Source organism: Adiantum capillus-veneris, chromosome 4 (genome assembly GCF_014529385.1).
Source record: "Adiantum capillus-veneris isolate H3 chromosome 4, ASM1452938v2, whole genome shotgun sequence".
Lineage (NCBI taxonomy): Eukaryota > Viridiplantae > Streptophyta > Polypodiopsida > Polypodiales > Pteridaceae > Adiantum > Adiantum capillus-veneris.
The window spans coordinates 175,615,498-175,635,364 of NC_140934.1; the positions used below are offsets into that span (position 1 = coordinate 175,615,498).

A 19,867-nucleotide genomic window follows, 5' to 3' on the forward strand; every position below is an offset into this window, starting at 1 on the left:
GAGGCAGTCCCAGAGACACATTACAGATTTCTTTTCACTAGATATGGGACAGCCAGAGGAGCAGCCACCACTGCAGAGCTCGTCCCACACTCATTCGACCACTACTGGCACTCTCATCGACCGAGCATTGGAGCTATAGAGATACAGACGACCGCGACTGAGGAGAGGAGCTACACAGCATCGACGGAGACTACAACAGAAGATTCGAGCCATACTCTCTCGACATCCAGAGTGCAGATGAGGATGGATCCTCACCATTTCTTCCATCTTTGTTTCACACACTGTTACATCCAGTTTACCGGGTACCTATTGTATCAGCTGCTACACCCACGTAGTTTTAGATTGTAGTAGTAGTAGTAGTATTTTGTTCCACTTCTAGTTCTTTTCTAGTTCTTTTGTACCCAGACATGGTATTAGATTCACTATTTTGTAACTGATTGGTCTCATAGGTCATTTTGGCCTTTTGAAGACGTTAATATAACATTTCATTTCATTTCATTTTCTCTCTATTGCTCTCAGCTCATCGCGATAGAAGACATTATTGCTAAGCCTTCTATCGCAAAAATGTTTATATCAAGTTTCCTCCCTCTCTCTCGATTAAGTCTTCTATCGAAAGCATTAAGTCTTCTATCGTAAAAACTACAAACTATCTTCTATCGCGGAAATTACACCAGGAGCTGAGCGCGCAGGGCTGGGTTGTTGAACGTGTAGGGGGTGTAGGGATTCCACAAGAGTCCTCTCCCTCTATCGCGGAAACTGCACCAGAGGCTGAACACGCAAGGCGGGGCTACTGAGCGCGCACACCGCAAGGGCTCTAGGGATTCCGCGAGGGGAGATTTGAGAGCTGACTGGTTCGGCGAGAGCAAGGTGCAGCACGACACCACTCTGTAGGGCTAGCAAGCCATGTGAGGCAACAAAAGTAACAGCAGGGCAAACGCCTCACGCAAGGTGCCGGAAGATGGACCAACCAGCCAACCTCGGAGATGATGATATCTATGAAACCCCGCCTAAATCGAAAGTGACATGTAGGCGGAGGATTCAAGACTATTGCCAAAATCTGTGAGAGCAGAGAAATTTTCTAGTCAAAGATGACTTAATATATGAGAAGGTACAGGTGATGATTAAGGCGGAGCTGGGCCTCTTGAGGGGTGACATTGAAAAAGAGATGTATGCAAATACGGAAAGTTACAAAAAAGCTATGTATGCAGATATGAGGAAAGAATTGGACAAAGAGATGCTTAAAAAGCGTGACGAGATGTGCGCATCATTGAAGGCCGAAATGTAGATGATTGTGAGGGCAGAAGTGAATGTAATGGAATGTATGGCGTAAAAAAGATTAGAGGATGCACTTGCTGTGTTTACATCCTGGAAATCAAAAATGGAAGAGCGCATGAATGAAAAGGATGCATTGATCGAAGCACTTAAGGAAGACCTTGCAGCTTGCAAAAATACCCCCGCAAAGAGGGCAAAAAATCAACCCTCAATGATCAACGAGATCGAAAGCATTAAGGACACGTGAAAACTCTACGAGAAGAGGAAGAGCAAAGGCACGAACAACCTCTTCATGGGCGAAGCACCTATTCAAAACACAAGAAAAGGTTGATAAAGCTAAAAAGCGGATCGAGGACGCAAAGAAAGGAAAAGATAAGATGCATGAAGCCACACCGCATAGACTATCATCAATATGACGATTGACGAGGAGCAAAAGAGAAAGACTAAAGCCCTTCATGTGCGTGTTACAGGACACTGGAAAAGTAGAAGAAGAAGTGCAAGAGCTCTTGAGACGCATGGGTGTTTCTGAACCCACACACACGTGCTTGGAGAGTTGGCAAGAAGGGAAGTGATGAGAAAGGAAGGCCCAATGTAAGGTGCAGCGGAAGTGAATGTTGAACTTTGCTCAAGATGAGTGCTCCGAACTGTGCTCAAGGGTTCCTTTTACTTACAGAAGGGAGAGCCTTCCGTTCCTTTAGTGAGAGTGCAAATGATCACAAACAAAGTGAATGACGCTGTGAATGAAGGTGCTGAGACTGAGAGAGAGAGAGAGAGAGAAGAATACAACACCAGAAAAGTTGTCAAACACTCCTCCGAAGGCCCCACTCTCTATGGCGAGAGCGGTCTACTATTGATTGCACAAATCTCTACAATGCAATGGACTTGCCGACGATGTCGACGACGATGAGACGGGCTGAAATCTGCAAATCTTGTATCTGCTGAATTCTAACTCTATGTCGGTGACGACGATGCGACGACGACATGCTGAAAATGCACATGCTGAAATCTGCAAATAGCAGGCTGAATCTACAAACGTTGGCTGATCTGACCGTGCGGCGAGGATCTGCTGCGGGAAGGTGAGATTTGCGAGGTTCGGGAGTGTACTGCGGGGTCTATATGCTGAAAACTGAAAACGCTGAAGCTAGGGCAACTGAGGTTGGTCTACAATTGCAAAAACGCTAGGCCTGTTGCTGTGGTTCTCCTAATGCCAGGGCTGTTCTGTAATCTGCTGCAAAAACGCTAAGGGGATCTGCTGTCGCCAGGCTGATCTGCAACTTGCAAAACGCTAGGCTGATCTGCAGTTGATGAAAACGCCAAGCTGATTCTGATGGCTGAAAACGCTAGGAGTTCTGCCGGGGGGTCTTGCTGAGAAGGTGCACTGAGGTCTCTGCTGCCTCTTCTGCCAAAAAGTGCTAGCGCTAGGTTTTCTTATATATTGGCTTGGCTAAATTGCCCTACCCAGTTTCCCAACAAAGTCACTTATTTATAATAAGTGAAAAATGTCTAAAATAGGGAAAATAGGTCTGTGCAATGTAAAAATGCTCCTGATGGGTTCTGATGGTAATCTGGATCATGTTGTGTGCAACCAGAGGATATGCATCTACTCTAAGTGCCTGGACATGCACGGTCTGCGAACAGACTCACAAAAGTGCCAGAACGCTTCCTAAGCTAGGCTAACTGAACCCTTGTCATGAAGTAGCTTGTCCACGTACACATAGGGTTAGATGTGCACGTAACACCCAAGGAAAGAGCGGTCAGGAGGTGTGGCAGTCCTATTGGGGAGGAGCTGTTGTCACAAACTGCTGACGTGTCAAACAAAGCCCTGAAGAATGGAGCCAACTTGCAGATCTCGATCGAGGGGCCTAAACCCTAAGAAGAACAAGTAACAGAAGAAGAAGTCCTACCAACTTATGGGGACCCCGTCCGATGGGGCCCCAGTGACATGAAGGAATTAATATAAAGCAGGACCCCCACACACACACACACGCGCGCAGCTGATGACATGGCAGCAGTACAGGCGCTCCAAAAATCACACTGACAGTGTTGACATGGCAGGCTGTACGGATTTCCGTGATTTACGCTGGCAGCTTTTGGGCATTGCTTTTGAACCAAATGCTTTTGAGTTTAAAGGCTTTTCATGTAAAACTGCTTTTGGGTCCTAGGGCCTTTAAACATGAGGCCATGGGCTCATTCTCTCGCATGCTTCCAGAAGAAGGTGTAGAGTCTGGAGTACCAGCTTGTACTATGTTGATACAGTATAAAGAAATACCGAAAGGGGCGCCAAGGTTTGGGGCCAATACTCTTTGGGGTGGAATTCCGCCACTCCGTGTCGCGTGTCGTCTCTCTCTCAGTTCAGTTGTTATTGAAGTGCTAAAAGTCTGTTCAGTCTGTTCTTTTCTATTGGCACGTGGTGCCCGTCTTGTGACAGTGGTATCAGAGCATCAGGCGTGTGCTTTTCTAAAAGCATACCGGTCCACAAAAGAACAGACAGAGCAAATCAAAGACTACTGGAATTTTATTTGAAGTATCTTCGGGTCCTGACCCCGGACTTATTAATCACTCCCACCCTTACTTCATCGTGCATCGAACGCGCTCCCGTATTCGCCGCTCATATCTTACAGGGCATAAGCCAAAAAGATCACTTGCAAGAGAAGGATCAAAGATTTTTTTCGAGCTGCTGTTTTTTTTTCTCACAGGCAACTCCATGCATATGTAAATAGCTACCAAGCCGCAGACTCCAAGGATTTGGCAAGCTTTCAAGAAAATTTTTGCCCAAAGTTATATGGTTTCAGACATCTTCCTTCTGAGTGGAACTTCTGGCAGAGTGGGATATCCTGAAAATGCTTGCCATGGAAACCCTTGCAGATTATATCTTGAAATTTCTCGACATCTCTCAGTAGATGTCTCCTCTCAAGCTGATAACCTTGGAGGTCCGGTGTGACTGCTATATCTGGGCATTGCTTTTGGACCAGATGCTTTTGAGTTTAAAGGCTTTTCATGTAAAACTGCTTTTGGGGCCTATGGCCTTTAAATATGATCCCATGGGCTCATTCTCTGGCATGCTTCTTGGAGAAGGTGCAAAGTCTGGAGTACCGGCTTGTACCGTGTTGATGCAATATAAAGAAATACCGAAAGGGGCGCCAAGGTTTGGGGCCAATACTCTCTGGGGTGGAATTCCGTCACTCCGTGTCGCGTGTCATCTCTCTCTCTCAGTTCAGTTGTTATTGAAGTGCTAAAAGTTTGTTCAGTCTGCTCTTTTCTATTGGCACGTGGTGCTCATCTTGTGACAATTGCAACTCCTCATTCGTATTGGTTTACAGTCGGGCGCAGGCCTATTGGGGTAGCAGTAGATCATTCTCTCCTCACGTTTACCGTCTCATTCTAGTTCAGCATAGCTCGACTGGCACAGACACCTATGCATACACGATACACTTTAACTTCAAAGACTGATTCTGTCTACATAGATGGTATCTACAGACGCTTATGCACACAGGATCCGGGGAGACCTTTAGGGGAGCTCACTTATATAGTGACAAAGACACTACAAGATGTAACAGCAAAGGCATACCCCCCTACTGAGCCTGGACAACGCAGATGTTCTAGGAGCACACCCCAAAATAGCTTGTATAATGAGGAGTACAGAGAGACGAGAGCACGACTTCAGAGGGAGGTACTGCTAGGTGTCATTACTCGCAAGCAGTCACATATTGCTTCTCGGCATTTGGTACGACGAAAGAAGAGGGTGTTTCTAGCTCGGCTAGAGCAGGATTTATTTCAGTTGTTTTTGAGCCAGGATTCAAGCGAGGCATGGCGACTCTTCCATGAGCACTCCCCCCCACTGGTCATCATTTCTACGAAGGTATGGGGTCAATATGCATCATCTCTCTACACCTTCCCAGGGCAACCACCTCTTCTAGATCCGCCAAAGCCATATACACACACATGTGCTTTCTTTACCACCGAGATGGTAAAGAAAGCCATTGTCAAGATGAAGACTAGGATAGGAGACCATATGATCACGATGGCTTGGTAGCATAGCATTTTATACATGCCAGAGATTTGCGAGAGGGATGGTGATAGAGAAGCATAGTTGGCAGGGACATGGATCCCACTACTCTTACATGCTGATGATATTGTGCTAATTTCCGACTCCCCGGAGGGGATGTAGTGTCATTTAGATGCTTTGTACACATTTGCCCACGATAGTGGATTGTCTGTTAACCTGGGAAAAACCAAGGTTATGGTGTTTCACACCACACCACAGTGGGTTAGGAGGTCAGCACCTACTTTTACATATGGCCAGGAGCCGGTGGAGTATACAGATGAATACACCTACCTATCTTGGGGTAGTCGTCAGTGGACCAGCATTTTCATTTAGGAGAGCAGCAAAGACTAGATTGACGAGAGTTTATGCAGCCTTGGGAGGTTTGGAGAAGATGTGTTCGCAGGTTCAGTTTCAGGAACCTCGAACAAAGCTGTGGTTTTTTGACACTCTAGTGGCTTCAGCTATGCTCTATGGGGTTCAGATTTGGGGGCCCTCAGTGGACCACCAGGGCAGATCTAGTAGCACTGATGGATGGAGATGTATGGAGAGGCCTTTCGGATGATTCAGGCTCAGGCCTCAGTGCCACATGAGATTATTCGGGCTGAGCTAGCTGCCCCTCCTCTCGTAGTTGAGGCCCTTACTAAATCAGTTTCCTTCATGCATAATTTACGGGACCTTCCCAGAGACAGATATGCTCGGCTAGCACTTGAGTCATCCCGACAGCTAGCGCTACAAGGGGACACAGCATGTTGGTATGGGCAGATGGCATCATGGTTTCAATCACACGGCTTCAACATGGATAGAATGCCTCCATTCCAGTACTCCTTGGATGCACCCTCCCTTTCTCTCACGCATGGAGACAACTAGACTTATACGTCAGGATTTGATTCAACTAGATATCAGAAGCACATGGATACAGCCGGTACAAGAGTTGGGCACGACTATAGAGAGCATCTCCTCCAACTAACGGAGGATGGATATGTTATCAGACCGGCCTATATGGACACTCATTTATCATATGGGATACGATGTGCTATTGGTCAGATGTGCCCATCATCGCATCAGCTAGAGATTGCGACTGGCAGATTTAGGAGAGTATTAGCAGAAGCCAGGATATGTCAGTTATGTCATATAGAGCCAAAGACAGAGTTACATCACAATTGTCATTCTCCGGTATACTACGAGATACGAGACCACTTTCACTGTCTATTCAAAGAGGGCTTTGGACCATTGGCTAGAGTCATGAGATTTCAGGATCAAAGATGCCTCGGGTTGTTTTTGCTAGAGCTGCGCAGACACAGGGAAGGTCTCTTGAGGAGACCAGGTGGTGGGAGACATTCACAGAAGGAGATCACTGACTTCTTTAGAGCAGGGATACGACAGCGTGCTTCACAACAGACTTCAAAGCCCACTTCTACCAGAGGTATATTAGTGGACATAGCCACTAGGCTTGGGAGATCTAGACGCCCCCATCTACAGGGGCGACCACGACGTCGACGGAGGCTCCACCACACAATCGGGACTATTCTAGCACGGAGACGCCCAGTACAATTATTTACAGAGGCGGACATTGATGAAGCTCTTCAACGACCGATGCAATTCCTTCTCGGACAATGCCCGGCATGTCAGCTGGGGATCCTCGGGCATGGATGATGATGATGATTTTCAGGCTGACAATTTTAGTCTTTTAGTTTTAGTCTCTCACTTTACTTCAGTTTATTTTTGTACCCAGACATTGGATTAGATCCACAAAGATTGTATCAGTTTGATCTCATAGGTCATTTTGGCCTTTTGAAGATATTTAATATAACATTTCATTTCATTTCATATCTCTCTCTCTCTCTCTCTCTCTCTCTCTCTCTCTCTCTCTCTCTCTCTCTCTCTCTCTCTCTCTCTCTCTCTCTCTCTCTCTCATGTCCTGTCTCTTTTTTCCTCAATAATCTCTATTCTCCACAGTTGCCTTGTTCATGTATGTAGCATTGCAGGTATTCTCCAATGTCAGAGAATCTCATCGAAGTTGAGCCAGATCGGAGTCGAGGTGCCTGCTGGATCGGAGGCCTGTCATGTCTTAATTGCATCTTCCAATGTCTATTCTCTCTCTCTCTCTCTCTCTCTCTCTCTCTCTCTCTCTCTCTCTCTCTCTCTCTCTCTCTCTCTCTCTCTCTCTCTCTCTCTCTCTCTCTCTCTCTCACACACACACACACACACACACACACACACACACACACACGCGCACGCACACACATGTGAACCTACTTGATCAGCATTTTCAACCTCCGCAAGTACAATTATAGAGCGGGCCTTTGAAACAGAGACCTGCACAAAGAAGTCATTGCACAAAGTCACACTATAAATAGAATCTCAAACAAGAAAAAAGCAAGAGAAGTGGACCTTTTTGAGGTCTGCCATGATGAGAGGGCTTCCACTGCGGCATATAACCGATGTTCCCAATAGATCAAACTCAAGCTTTGCAATGTCCAGCTCCATTTCTTCTTTGTCCCTCTCGGCAAGCACTACAACCACACTTCCACCCAAGCTTTCGTTTGCTATTGCCAATTGTTTCAAAAGGGATCCCTGTATAGTAAAATGAATTCTTATAAATAAACGACTCACTTCTTACAGTTTCTGCGGAAAAGCTCAAATTTTCCTCATGCAGTTAGTCCAAAGGTAAATAATCTCAAAAAGAAATAAAATCAAAAAGAAAAAAAAAAGGAGCATCCAGAGAAGGCTCACCAATTTGTCACTCCACCCTAAGATGAGTGTATGACCGCTTTCAATCACCTCACTTTTACCCTTTCTCAAAGAATCAACCTTCTCCGATATAGCATCTGAAACCAATCCAAGCATAAGAGCAAATATCAGCATTCCTCCAATGCTGATGCTCACAGAAACTATGCGTGGCCCCATTCCAATACTATCGGCATGATTTCCTGAATCTGCAACGTAAGTCCAGGAACGCCACAAAGCATCACTCAAGTCCTCATTGCCCACGACATAAAGGGAACATCCACCAAAACCGATCAGTAACAATGTAGCAAACAAGAGAGCAATTGCTTTTGCATATGGATGGGTTGAGAAGAGCACATCCACCAGATAAGCTACACGCTTGCTAACAGGAACTGCCTCATCTATGCTCTTGCAGAGTAGCTTTCTTCTCAAGTATGAAGTGGGCAAATGATTCCTTGCAAAATAAAGACCGCAAAATACAAGAATCAGTCCCCCACTGAAGAATGACTTCCATGTAGCCTTGTTTGAAGGAACTTCCATGTGGTTGAGTGAGCCAAACCCAGTTTCCGAGCCATGGTATAAAGAAGCTTTAAGCATTGCATTCTCTTGCTACATTCCAAAAAAAAACTGTTTTTCCTCTGAATGAGACAGCCTTGATTCTGTTTTGAGGTTTACTTTATGAACTTAATGAAGATACAATGCTCACCTTAAGAAGCATCATCTGATGATGCTGCACCATAAAAATCAGCAGTAACACCAAAACCTGTCACAATGAAATAAACAAAAATGTGTGAGTCCAAAGCATTATAACGACCGAAAGAAACTGCCAAGCTTAAGCCTGGGAGAAGTAATGACTATAAGTTTTCGCAACATCCAATCATGCATTCTCAAAAGCTCAAGCTCTAAGGATTGGTATTGTACCAGGAAAACAGCTAGATTCTTGGAGCCTAATCTGTTCTGACCGACAGAGAGTTGCTGTAAAGATGCAACTTTCGAGGGCAAGGGTCTCGTGGTAAAGTAGTACTCCTCAGTAGAGCTTGTGGAGGGTGGTGGCCTAGATTCACTTAACCAAGCATCAGCCAACTGCCTTGTGCTTGAGCTTTCTGGTAATTTTCTCCTTCTCCCAGCAGCTGCTGAACCGTTCCCAGAAGCCTTCTCAGCGGGCAGTTTGGAAGGTACAAAAAGATGCTCTGGAGCCTTCTTGGAAACTGGATGCTTAGAATGATCGAATATGTGCTGAATAAAGGGCTCTTTCAAGTCTGCATGTGGAGAATATTGCTGCCCATGTCTCATGTTCTGTGTAGAGCTTCTGCCTGATTGATGGGCTTTTGTCCGATCCAATCCATAATTATGACTGTCTGTTATCCTTTGTGATTTGGCAGGTGGCACGGACACAGACTCATTGCCAATGTTCTCACTTCTTGCTAGATGTCTCCATGACTGGAGAGTTGCATCAACAGAATGATTGTTAGGAGTACTTGGTTCAATATCTTCTCGGTTTCCAGGTCTAAATTTTGGTTCGGATGCGTCCTTCTCCTGCAATGGAGCATCGCCTTTAAAGGAGAATCCATGATTTGAACGAGGAGAGATTGATATGATAGATCTGCTCTTCACACGGCCTTCAAACAGTTCATTGTTTCCTGATCCAATCTCGCTACTTGTCCCAGCCTTTGAGGAAGCAGGGGAGCTCTTTAGCCTCCTCACTGTCGGAAGAAGAGGCCCTGGGAAGCGGGGCATTGCTGAGTCATCCCTTGAATGTGACACGGAGATGGGGTTAAGACCACTGCTGCTACCAAGCTTCACCTTGTCTTTGGCTTCGTAATGAGACCAGGCAGCAAGCTCTGATAACGATGGTGCCGAAGTTGAGAAGAGAGGTAATGAAGATGATAATGGTGAGGTACGCGGTGATGAAGATGAAAGACTTGTAGAGTCATGCAACCCATCATCACGTGACAAGCCGAAGCTCATAATCGGAGAATTGGAAAGACGATTTTACTTGCTTGGTTCAACGACTGACAGACAGGCTCATGAAAACGGACCAGAACTCTTGTTCATAATAAATACCTGCAGAGCGTAGTGAAGGGTCTGGGAGGCTCCTTGTTTGCATGATTGGAGGCTGTGAAACGCGAGGAAGAAGGCAAGCAGAGAATGCAAGCTCTCGAGTCGCCCCCTTTCCCGTTGGTTTCATCGAGCCTGGTTTGCAGGATTTTAAATGTTTGACTTGGTCGCCCAAGTTTCAATGAGTGCCTACAAAATGCTAAATTTGCTTTTATATGGCATTGTAGCCTATCCGTATTTGGAGTGTAGAAGTGGCCTAAAGCTGGTATCAGCTTGAGAAGCTCATTGAAAAGGTGATGTTGTTGTAGTGTAACAGTAGCAAAAGAAACTTTGAAGCTCGCTCCTTTTGTCGTGATGCCGATTGATTTGCATGCATCAACTACTACAGCAGAGTCATCAAGAAGACATCACACAAGTTGGTGTGCATTTTTTAAAGGAGAGGAAAATACTAAACCCTCACAATAAAGAGGGGTCATGATGATTGTTGGGCCAATGTATAGATGTTTATAAAAAGCAATTATTTATGTATTAACAAGGTAGGGTGGATCTCTACGGTTGGATTGGCACCAAGATTGGACGTCTTATAGTAGAGGGACACTTAAGTAGTAAAATTAAGGTTTCGCGTGGCTTTATTGAGAAACCAATTTGTGGTGGTGGTGGTGGTGGAGCTTTGGGTTTGGGGAAGGGGGGGGGGGGGGGGGGGGGGGCTTTGCCATGATCTCATGATGTGGCTCTTTTCTCCTCTTAGCCTCTCATTCCCTTACTCACGTCATGCGTAGCACTCCAATTTAGGAGCTACGCGTCATTGCATTCTCGCTTGCTTCCTCCCTCTCTCCACTCTTATTCTTAAACAATTACTGCTAACTCTTGACCTAGCTTTGATCAAATGTTGTTCAATCGCACACGAAGTCAAAAGAAACCATCTTTGTGAAGGAGAGTGAAAAGCATTAGCAAACACTCTATCATTGGGCTTTGCACAACACACACACACACACACACACACACACACACACACACACACACAGCAAGCTCTAGATAGATATTACCTACAATCCTATATTTTTGTACTTTTCGGAGAATCTCATACTATTTTTGTGATGCAATAGGAGATAATTCCACCTAATCTTTCACTTTTTGTCTTCAAATATTTTGAAAGATGTTCATGTTACTCGTTATACTAACTAGCCTACTGGCTCTCCTAATGGCTATAGAAAAAAATAGTATAATCCCTACTAGGTCCACTTTACAAAAAGCACTTAATTTATCTTTAAGATACCATGGAATGTACAAATCCGAAGGCAAAGGGACATGGCATGTCACCATCACCCGCTCTATTGAGCCCCCCCCTGTGGACATCACCATATCTGGGCAGACCTCATAAAAATTTATGAAACAAAAAAACATTGCTTATGCTTGTTTCTAGTGTCCCATACCATCAGAATAAGCAGTATATGTCATACCCTGATGAATCAAGATATCATTGGTCACACTCATCGTTCAATAAATCAATTCTCATCAATCTCGAGTTCAATTCCAAAAACATTATCGCTACAAAAAATCAACATATACCGAATCCAAATCCAAATCATTGTCATTATATACATGGGTTAACAAAATCATACCAATTAAAGTGGTGGCCAGCCATTGCAACATGATTTTGTGATTGGTGTTGCCTAAATCGGCGAATCTACACCAATAAGACATCCTGCCTAAATTAGTGAATCTACACTAATGCTCCCTAAATCGGAGGATTTGCATTTAATTTTGTTTTAAATAATGAATCTGTAATTTGTTGGTGTGCTGCCTAAATCGGCGGATCTGCACGAACAGCTGGTGTTGCTTAAATTGGCAAATCTACACCAGGAAGAGCATTTTCACACTGCATTAATCGGCGCATCTATGTGCTTGTGACCAATGGGCTAGACGAGACATAAATTTACCTAGTGCCAAATTGGAGTATGTTTGAATAGCCAAAATACTTACAAATTGTTGCAGTTCACTATCCCAGAGCACCAAAACACCTTGGCTCATTTAAGTAGTTATAGAGCTTAATGGCAAATTATTTCAATGAAAATTCATTTCAATACAATTGAAAGCCATGACCTTAGCAGTGTTTGAGTATTCAGCTTAGAAGACAATGCAGAGGAATGAAATATGAAAAGAGGAGTGACGTATTTGATGTACATACCTGAAGGATATTTTGCATCTAAAAATGTACGTACCTGTGTATGTGTGGCGAGCGTGAGGCTCTTGTACTACTTTAACTCATGTGCTATAAACGGACGAGTGAAATGTACTACCTCATAAGTAGAGTATGTGCAAAACATCATCCCTACAACCTTCTCGGTAACTAAAGAGAGAAGTTTTGATGCCTTGTTAGAATATGTAGCCCATGTGCCAGCTGAGAGTTTCAGAGTTTCACAAAATAAGTACACATAAGGCAATATTGTAGTCTGAGGAGAGATTTTGCAATAATCAATCATGTTATTTACTCAAAAAGAAAAAAAAAATCCAACAGTTTAGATATCTGGCAGCAACAAATGTTTGCAAAACACTGAATACAACATTTAGATGAATATATCCCAATGACTAACAAAATTGTAACTTAAAATTGTTGATAAAGTGCCAATATATGTGTGATAACTGAAAGAAAACATGGCTCATCTGTGAAAACATGGCTCATCTGTGAAATTGAGGAAGGATAAGTAGATGATCATAATTGAGATGCAAGGCAGAGATGGCTAGATGTATGCACACCATAGATGGGCCCGTATTAACAAGTTGCACTCACTCCGAATTGTAGAATTCTATTTAGTCTAAAACTGAGTTGAAAAATATCAAAATTACAACACCAATGTCACTCACTACCTGTCTCGGTCAAAATCAAAATGGTGTAGTTTTTAGGAAATTTACGCGAGGTATCTTGCAATCGTTATGAGGAGCTATACAAATTAGAATCTTCCAAAGTGTAATCCAAAAATCTAGCACTTAATAAAGAACTTTTAGATCAGTTAAAACTTGATTGATGGTTATGAGGTTGAAGAGTATAAGAGGAAGATGCAATTAAATTACAGTATTTTGTGGGCATTGTAGTTTGGGCACGTCTTCCATGCTTCTTAAGTGTGATAGTTCAGCTTGAATAAACTGACAAATCCTATGTAGCCATTAATTGTTCAAGGGATGCACTAATGTGCATGGAGATGCAAGAGGCTATTAACGATGTAAGATCAAACCTAGCATATCCTTTGTTACGTGACAAGACACTGTTGAGAGGGAGCATTAAAATGGAAAATTTGTCAAGAATGCATGACGTAGTTAATTGGAGGGTAGGCAAGAGGAGTTCCAAGAAGAGAAGGAATTGTGTAACACTTATACCAGACTTAAAATTTTACCGGTTTAAAAACGTACACAGCTGAGTAGGAGAACCAGACGCAACCACAGTCAACGAAGGAGAAATTGGAATTACAAGGGGGAGAAATGAAATGAATTGTTATAATAAACGTCTTCAAAAGGCCAAAATGACCTATGAGACCAGACTTACACAATCCTTAATGATCTAATCGAATGCCTTGGTATTAATCTCAAACGAAGTAAGGTGAAGTACTAAATTTAGAAGTCTAAGCATGTCAGACTAAAATCATCATCGTCGTCGTCAATTCCCGTGGATGCCCGACATTGGGCATTTGTCTGAGAAAGTATTACAATGGTCTCCGAAGAGCTTCCTCGATGTCCGCTACTGTAAGGAGTCGTAGTGGGAGGGGGAAGAGAGATAGCAAAATGAAATGAAATGTTATATTAACCGTTTGCAAAAGGCCTATGGGATCAAACTCATACAATCCTTATGGATCCAATCCAATGTCGGGTACAAAATAAAATGAAGTAAAATAATTGGTAAAATGAACATCAATGTCTGAGATGAAAGTATTATAGCGGTCGTTGCGAGCTTCGTCAATGTTCACTTATGTACCTAGTGGTCTTTTGGGGGGGGGGGGGGAGAGAGAGAGAGAGAGAGAGAGAGAGAGAGAGAGAGAGAGAGAGAGGTCGTAATCATTCGCTGAAGAGCTTTGACAGTGTCCACTTCTATAGGTGGTGGTATTGGAAGAGGGAGAGAATGAGTCTACTCGCGGTTCCCTTGGAAGCTCAAGTGGACGGCTCACTTCTCATATCCAAGATCCTGAGATTGAGCAAGAGCAAGTGAATTTGAAAGTTGATGGTGGGTGTTAATAATGGCGTACGATCATGAGTGATCATAATTGGGACAATAATTTTGAGCTCGCAGGCACTTCAATAGATGCCAGTTGAGTGGAGAGCTGCGCTCTATTTTAAGTGGTCGCATGTGCAATGACAAGATCAATTGCTCAGTGAAAAGCAACGCTAGCAATAGTTGACACTGGCTAGAATGGCATGCCGCTCTCCAACCTCATATTTGGGTTGATAGGTGCACGCACGACTGATGGCTACCGTCAGTTAGCATGAGTGGGAGTTGTCGCTATCCTTGTGATGAGGCATCAAAGAATTGCCGGCATTGAGAGGTTGTGGATTGCATGCAAGAGGCGGCTGTGGTTGGTGAAAGGGAGTCGAGCTGACTCGAGCGAGGGTTGAGAGACAAGGTTTGTGTGCGTGTGGGGCCGCCCGTTGGCCAAAGAAAAAAAACAATCTTTTGGGTGGAATCGAATGAGTGAGATATAGAAAAAATACTGCCAGCAGCCGCATATTGCAGAGAAGGAGGGAGAAAAAGAGAGGTTGGCCATGCACCGTAGTGGCTATAAGCAGTTATCAGGTCCACTATTTAACTGGCTGAGAGCGAGAGAGAGAGAGAGAGAGAGAGAGAGAGAGAGAGAGAGTTGAGCGACTGTGAGAAGGGGCCCATCCGCTGCGTGTGATTATGGGCAGGGGTAGTTGCATGCCACTTACAGAGAAAAAGTTTGGGCGCTGCCGAGCGATGCAAGAGAGAGTGCGTGTGTAGCTGCTTGTTGAAGAGAGAGAGAGAGAGAGAGAGAGAGAGAGAGAGAGAGAGAGAGAGAGAGAGAGAGAGAGAGAGAGAGAGAGAGAGAGAGAGCTCAATTGTAAACTGCAGACGAGGGCATGCCGGCTAGTAGTGAGTGGGAGGAGAGGTAGAGATAGAGAGAGTTTACATGATTTGTGGGCGCTTCAAGATTTGTGGGCGGTTACAATGGCTGCACCATGGTGAGATACGATGTAGTGGTCAAGAGATGTCGGATGTGATATGCGAGGGGTAGGGGGGTCATGCAAAGGATAACAAAGCTGAGTGAGGTTGGTGGGGGCTCGTTGTTTGGCGCCCACTTGATTGCCGTACGTAGTCGACAACACTGATTTGTTGCTGGGTGAAAAATATCACACCGCCATGCAAATGGGTAATTTTTTATGGCGTTTCAGTGGCTGCTACCAATTGTCGTCCATCAACTGCAGCCAATAACTATGAGTATCAAGCATGTGGGTGGTTACAAACAACTTACTGCCTATCGAACATTTCTTTTAATGAGCAATGTTGCGGTGCTCCTGCTCCTGCTCCTGCTAGATGCACTGGATTGTCGAAGTGGGTGCCACATGTATCGCGATACAGTATGCACATAGCAAAGGGCTATTAAAAATAACCCTTTTGGAGTTCGTTCCCATGGAGATTCTCTGCCTTTAGGATGGTTTGCAGGATGCTAAAAATTTTCTCTTGCCATACCCGGTCATCCTCAATCGTTGTTCTTTAATTCATCCCATCTACTCTCATCTAGGTTTGATTTTCTACAATCTTTAAACTCCTCGTCGTCGTCCTATGAGGTGAATTGTAGCCGAGTCTTTTTGAATGGGATTCTTCTCTTCGTACTATCCCATCTAGGGCTATATACTATTCCTCTCTTTTGTAATTGAGTATCCCCGTATGATTTAGTTTAATCCATTTTATTGTTATGTTTAATTAACATAATTACACTAGCAATCACTATATTATGACAATAAAGAAAGGACTCTCTTTAATTCCAAAAATCACTAAATACAAATTGAAGCAATTAATGGAATCTATAGACATACCAAGAAAAATACTTAACTCTAGTTGATCAAAATCTTTAGTTTTGGAGCGTAGCCTATTCTCTAATACAATTGCTACAAACGGAGGCGCATAGTGCCCTACAAAACACTAAAAACAACATACTGCAACCATAAAATTGACAAATCTGCATAGCTGACGAATCGCACAACACATAATCCAAGATGTACACGAACATAGAGAGACAGAGAGCGAGATAGAGCGAGAGAGCACGTGCAAACTAGAGAGAGAGAGCACGTGCAAACGCACCTCCTAGATCGGAGTGCTACGTCGGCACGATGAGAGAGAAGGGAAGAGAGGAGAGAAGAAAGACAGAAGAAGTGGGTGGAATCTCCCCTTGTGCTGCAAGAGTGAGCATTTCCCTCTTGCAGGTATTTACTTATAGATTTCTTGAATGCTCAAAATGAGTACAAACTGGCTGACCGGTCATAAATGGCCAATGCTCATAAAAGAGCACTTGAATAATAAAATGTACATAAAATATATATCCGTTCGTATAGGCCTAGCTCTGGGCAAGCCTTTTCCACTTGTCAGCTGCAATAAATATAAAATATCAATTTCATTCCAACGACCCCTTCATTGTCCTGGCACAACAACATTGCAGACTCTCTCTTTCTCCCTTAACAAACCTGGTAGGTTAGGAGCTTGTAGTTCCGAGGCTCAAAAAGCCTTTGGATTACATCGATTAAGAGAACGAGCCAAATCCTTATGCGCCTTCTTTAATGAGATTACATTTTTGCCTGTGTGTGTGTGTGTGTGTGTGTGTGTGTGTGTGTGTGCATTTTTTGGTGTACGCAACATGTCCTTGCACAATAATCGAGTATCCAACTCAACACACAGTCCACCACGATGGAACCCCTCCCTCACAGTGCCCTGAAAAAATCTCTCTCTCTCTCTCTCTCTCTCTCTCTCTCTCTCTCTCTCTCTCTCTCTCTCTCTCTCTCTCTCTCTCTCTCTCGCGTCAACGTGCCATCCCGCCACCTAGCCAACACCCAAAGCAAACAAACTCTTCCCTTCTAAAGTATTAAGTCGGAGGCTGTGCCCCGGGGGTGTTGGAGGCTGTGACGCGGGGGTGGGGGTTTGTCTCGAGGAGGGACCCCTAGCTGCTCCCCCTTCTCTCCTCGAAGTGGCTCTACTTGTCGCTGATTTTTGGACAAGGGAGGAGTTCTTTCCTCCCTCCTTTCCCAGCAGAGGGAAGTGGGGGATGGTGGCTGGTTGAGCGTCGGCTTGCAGGTCAATTTTCTGTGATGGCTTCCGGCATGCAGAGCGATCGTGGCAAGGCGGCTCTTCATGGTGGCACTAGAGATCTCCTTGGTGTGGGGTCGGCTTCCCCTTAAAGCCTGGTGTGTGCAATATGGTCCGTTTGTCACTCCGTGGTGTTGCTACATGTGGACGGTGATTGCTAGTGGCTACATTTGAGGTGATGGAGCATCTGCTCTCCCCTGCTGCGAAAATGCTATCTATTTACTTTGGAAAGCTCGACGTCCGAGGGCATGTGGGCTTGGCATGGCAAGCCATCCTGCATGGTGGCATCCTCCTCCAATTTCCTCCGTTATGTTAGTTGTGGGTAAGGTTTGTTGTACTTCTCGATATTTGTTGATGTATATGAGTTTGGGGCTCTCTGTAAAAGTCTCTAGAACAATGTCTTTGGTGTGGTTGGTTGTTGATGGTGGTAGTCTCTTTGATGCCATGGCTCGTGCTAAGCTTGGCTTATTGTGTAATTATTTTTGCTACTTAATATATATCTACTACTCACAATTGTGAGTTCTGAAAAAAAAACAAAAGCGAACGTATTCAATTTGTCACTATTTTTTTCACTTTCCCTTTAAATGCATGTCCAAGCAAAACTTAACTTTTCTTTTCCTTTCATAAATCCTGAAAAATCTCCGAAGATTCCATATTAATACTAATGAGTCTCAAAATCGTGACATAGCTATGTTCGGTCCATTTGAAGCTTATTAATTAATTTGTCATGGGGAGATTCCATCGGTATAAACTTTTCTAAGCTTTTCTAACCTTCCACACCGCCGAAGAAGTTGTTCCCATGATCGGTCGTCTGCCCCCAATAGTCATCGTCATCTAACTTCACCTTGACACCCAACTGTTGCTACCCATCGTTGGGTTTCTCTCACTCTAGCAGTACACTCTCATTAGAGCAACACCGTCTTGATTCTTGACCACGGGCATCAGCAAGCGCCTCAATTCAATCTTGATAGTGCATGCAAAAAATATATACGCGTCTCTCTCCTCGCCTCTGTCAACCATAATGGCGAGTCTGCATAGTGTTCCACCTCGATCTTTGTTTGCATGAATGAAGGGTCTTCCTTGGCCCTCTTGTGCATCCACTGCCACCCTAGCACAATAGGGCTCCCTCTCTATTTGCCTTACCTCTCAACACGAACCATTGCTCACCTACGACGTCAATATGTAAAGGTTTTTGCATGGCTTTAATTTTGTTGCTCTATTGTCTTGTCTCAATGTAGAAAAGTCTCAGGGCTAGTCGACGCAATACAGGGAAACTCGATAGCTCTTCTTTGCCTGCCACTCGAGAGCCCAATGCATTCCTGCAGCTCTAGAGTTCTCTCCTCTCACCTGTGAGGGTGCTGTGCGACCACACCCTGACCACGAGCCTCAAAGTGACCCAATCAATTAATTGTCACCATCACGAGTTCGAGCAAATGTGCGTGCAGCCAAAGAACAGGAAGAGCTTTAAAAAATCCAAGCAAGAGTTGAGGCTCAAGAAAGACAACAACATCTTAGGTGCCAATGACATGCTAATTTGGGAATTACGAAAGCGTTTATTGAAGACACTGATGATGATTCATTGGAATCTGAGCCACATCTACGATATCCAATTGAACTAAATAGCCTCTATGGGAGAGTACTATATAACACATTATTGGATACAGGAGCTCAACATAATTTGTTATCCTATGGAGTTTGGTGTCAGGTAGGAAAACCACCCCTATCCACAAGAACCATCCAAGTCAAGGGTGTCAATAAGAAGAAGACCATTGTTTTGGAAACCCTACACGATCCTGTTATTTATGACAATAGAACCGTGGTTCAAAGCTTTTTGGTCATGCCTATTGGTACTACGGAGGGTAATATAAACTTAGGACGCATGTGGATGATAGCCACCAAATGCACTATTGATTGGGGTTCTGGGGGTGTCACAACACAGAAACCAACTCTTAGCCCTGCCACTCAAGCCACAATCCCTGAGATATTGCCTCTTAAGGAAATAAAACCCAAAACATTGCATGTCCAAGAGGTTGAACCATATGTCCCCATAACCCAACTCTCTAAAGCTTCAACTGTTGTAGTTGAAATAAAGCTTGAGACACACAAGACCCATCCTAATATAACAAAGAAAACATACAAGTGGGTCCCTAAAGTCTCTTTAGCGACCATAGCTAGTGCTCAAAGACAGGAGCCTGGTAAGAGACATCCCACTCGCCCTAAGAAATGTAAAGAAACATGGCGTTGGATTCCTAAAAAACTATTGGAAGCCCAAGGATACTATGAAGGAAATGATCAAATCTGGGTGTCAAAATGTAAATTGTGCTCTTACTTGTCACCTGACCCATGTGAGCCCAATGCTGTAGCTCCAAAATGAATTGAAGATTACGAAAGGGAAAGATCACAAAATGCTGCACACCTATTCCAGAGCTAGTTTGCCTTCCAAGGCAAAACCAATATATTCG

The 19,867-nt window shown here is 44.1% G+C and overlaps 1 protein-coding gene across 1 annotated transcript in view; it reads right to left on the reverse strand.

Moving 5' to 3' along the window:
• The window catches only part of LOC147460393 (putative ion channel POLLUX), a 100,923-nt gene extending 90,656 nt beyond the window's left edge, over nt 1-10,267 (reverse strand). Inside the window, exons 1-5 of the mRNA XM_086511476.1 lie at nt 8,966-10,267; nt 8,751-8,807; nt 8,051-8,653; nt 7,709-7,891; nt 7,574-7,633 (exon numbers count right to left, since the gene is read on the reverse strand). Coding sequence (XP_086367602.1) covers nt 7,574-7,633; nt 7,709-7,891; nt 8,051-8,653; nt 8,751-8,807; nt 8,966-10,012 — 1,950 coding nt within the window. The 5' untranslated portion in view covers nt 10,013-10,267. The remainder of the gene's footprint in view (nt 1-7,573; nt 7,634-7,708; nt 7,892-8,050; nt 8,654-8,750; nt 8,808-8,965) is intronic.
• Nucleotides 10,268-19,867: the final 9,600 nt, after the last annotated feature.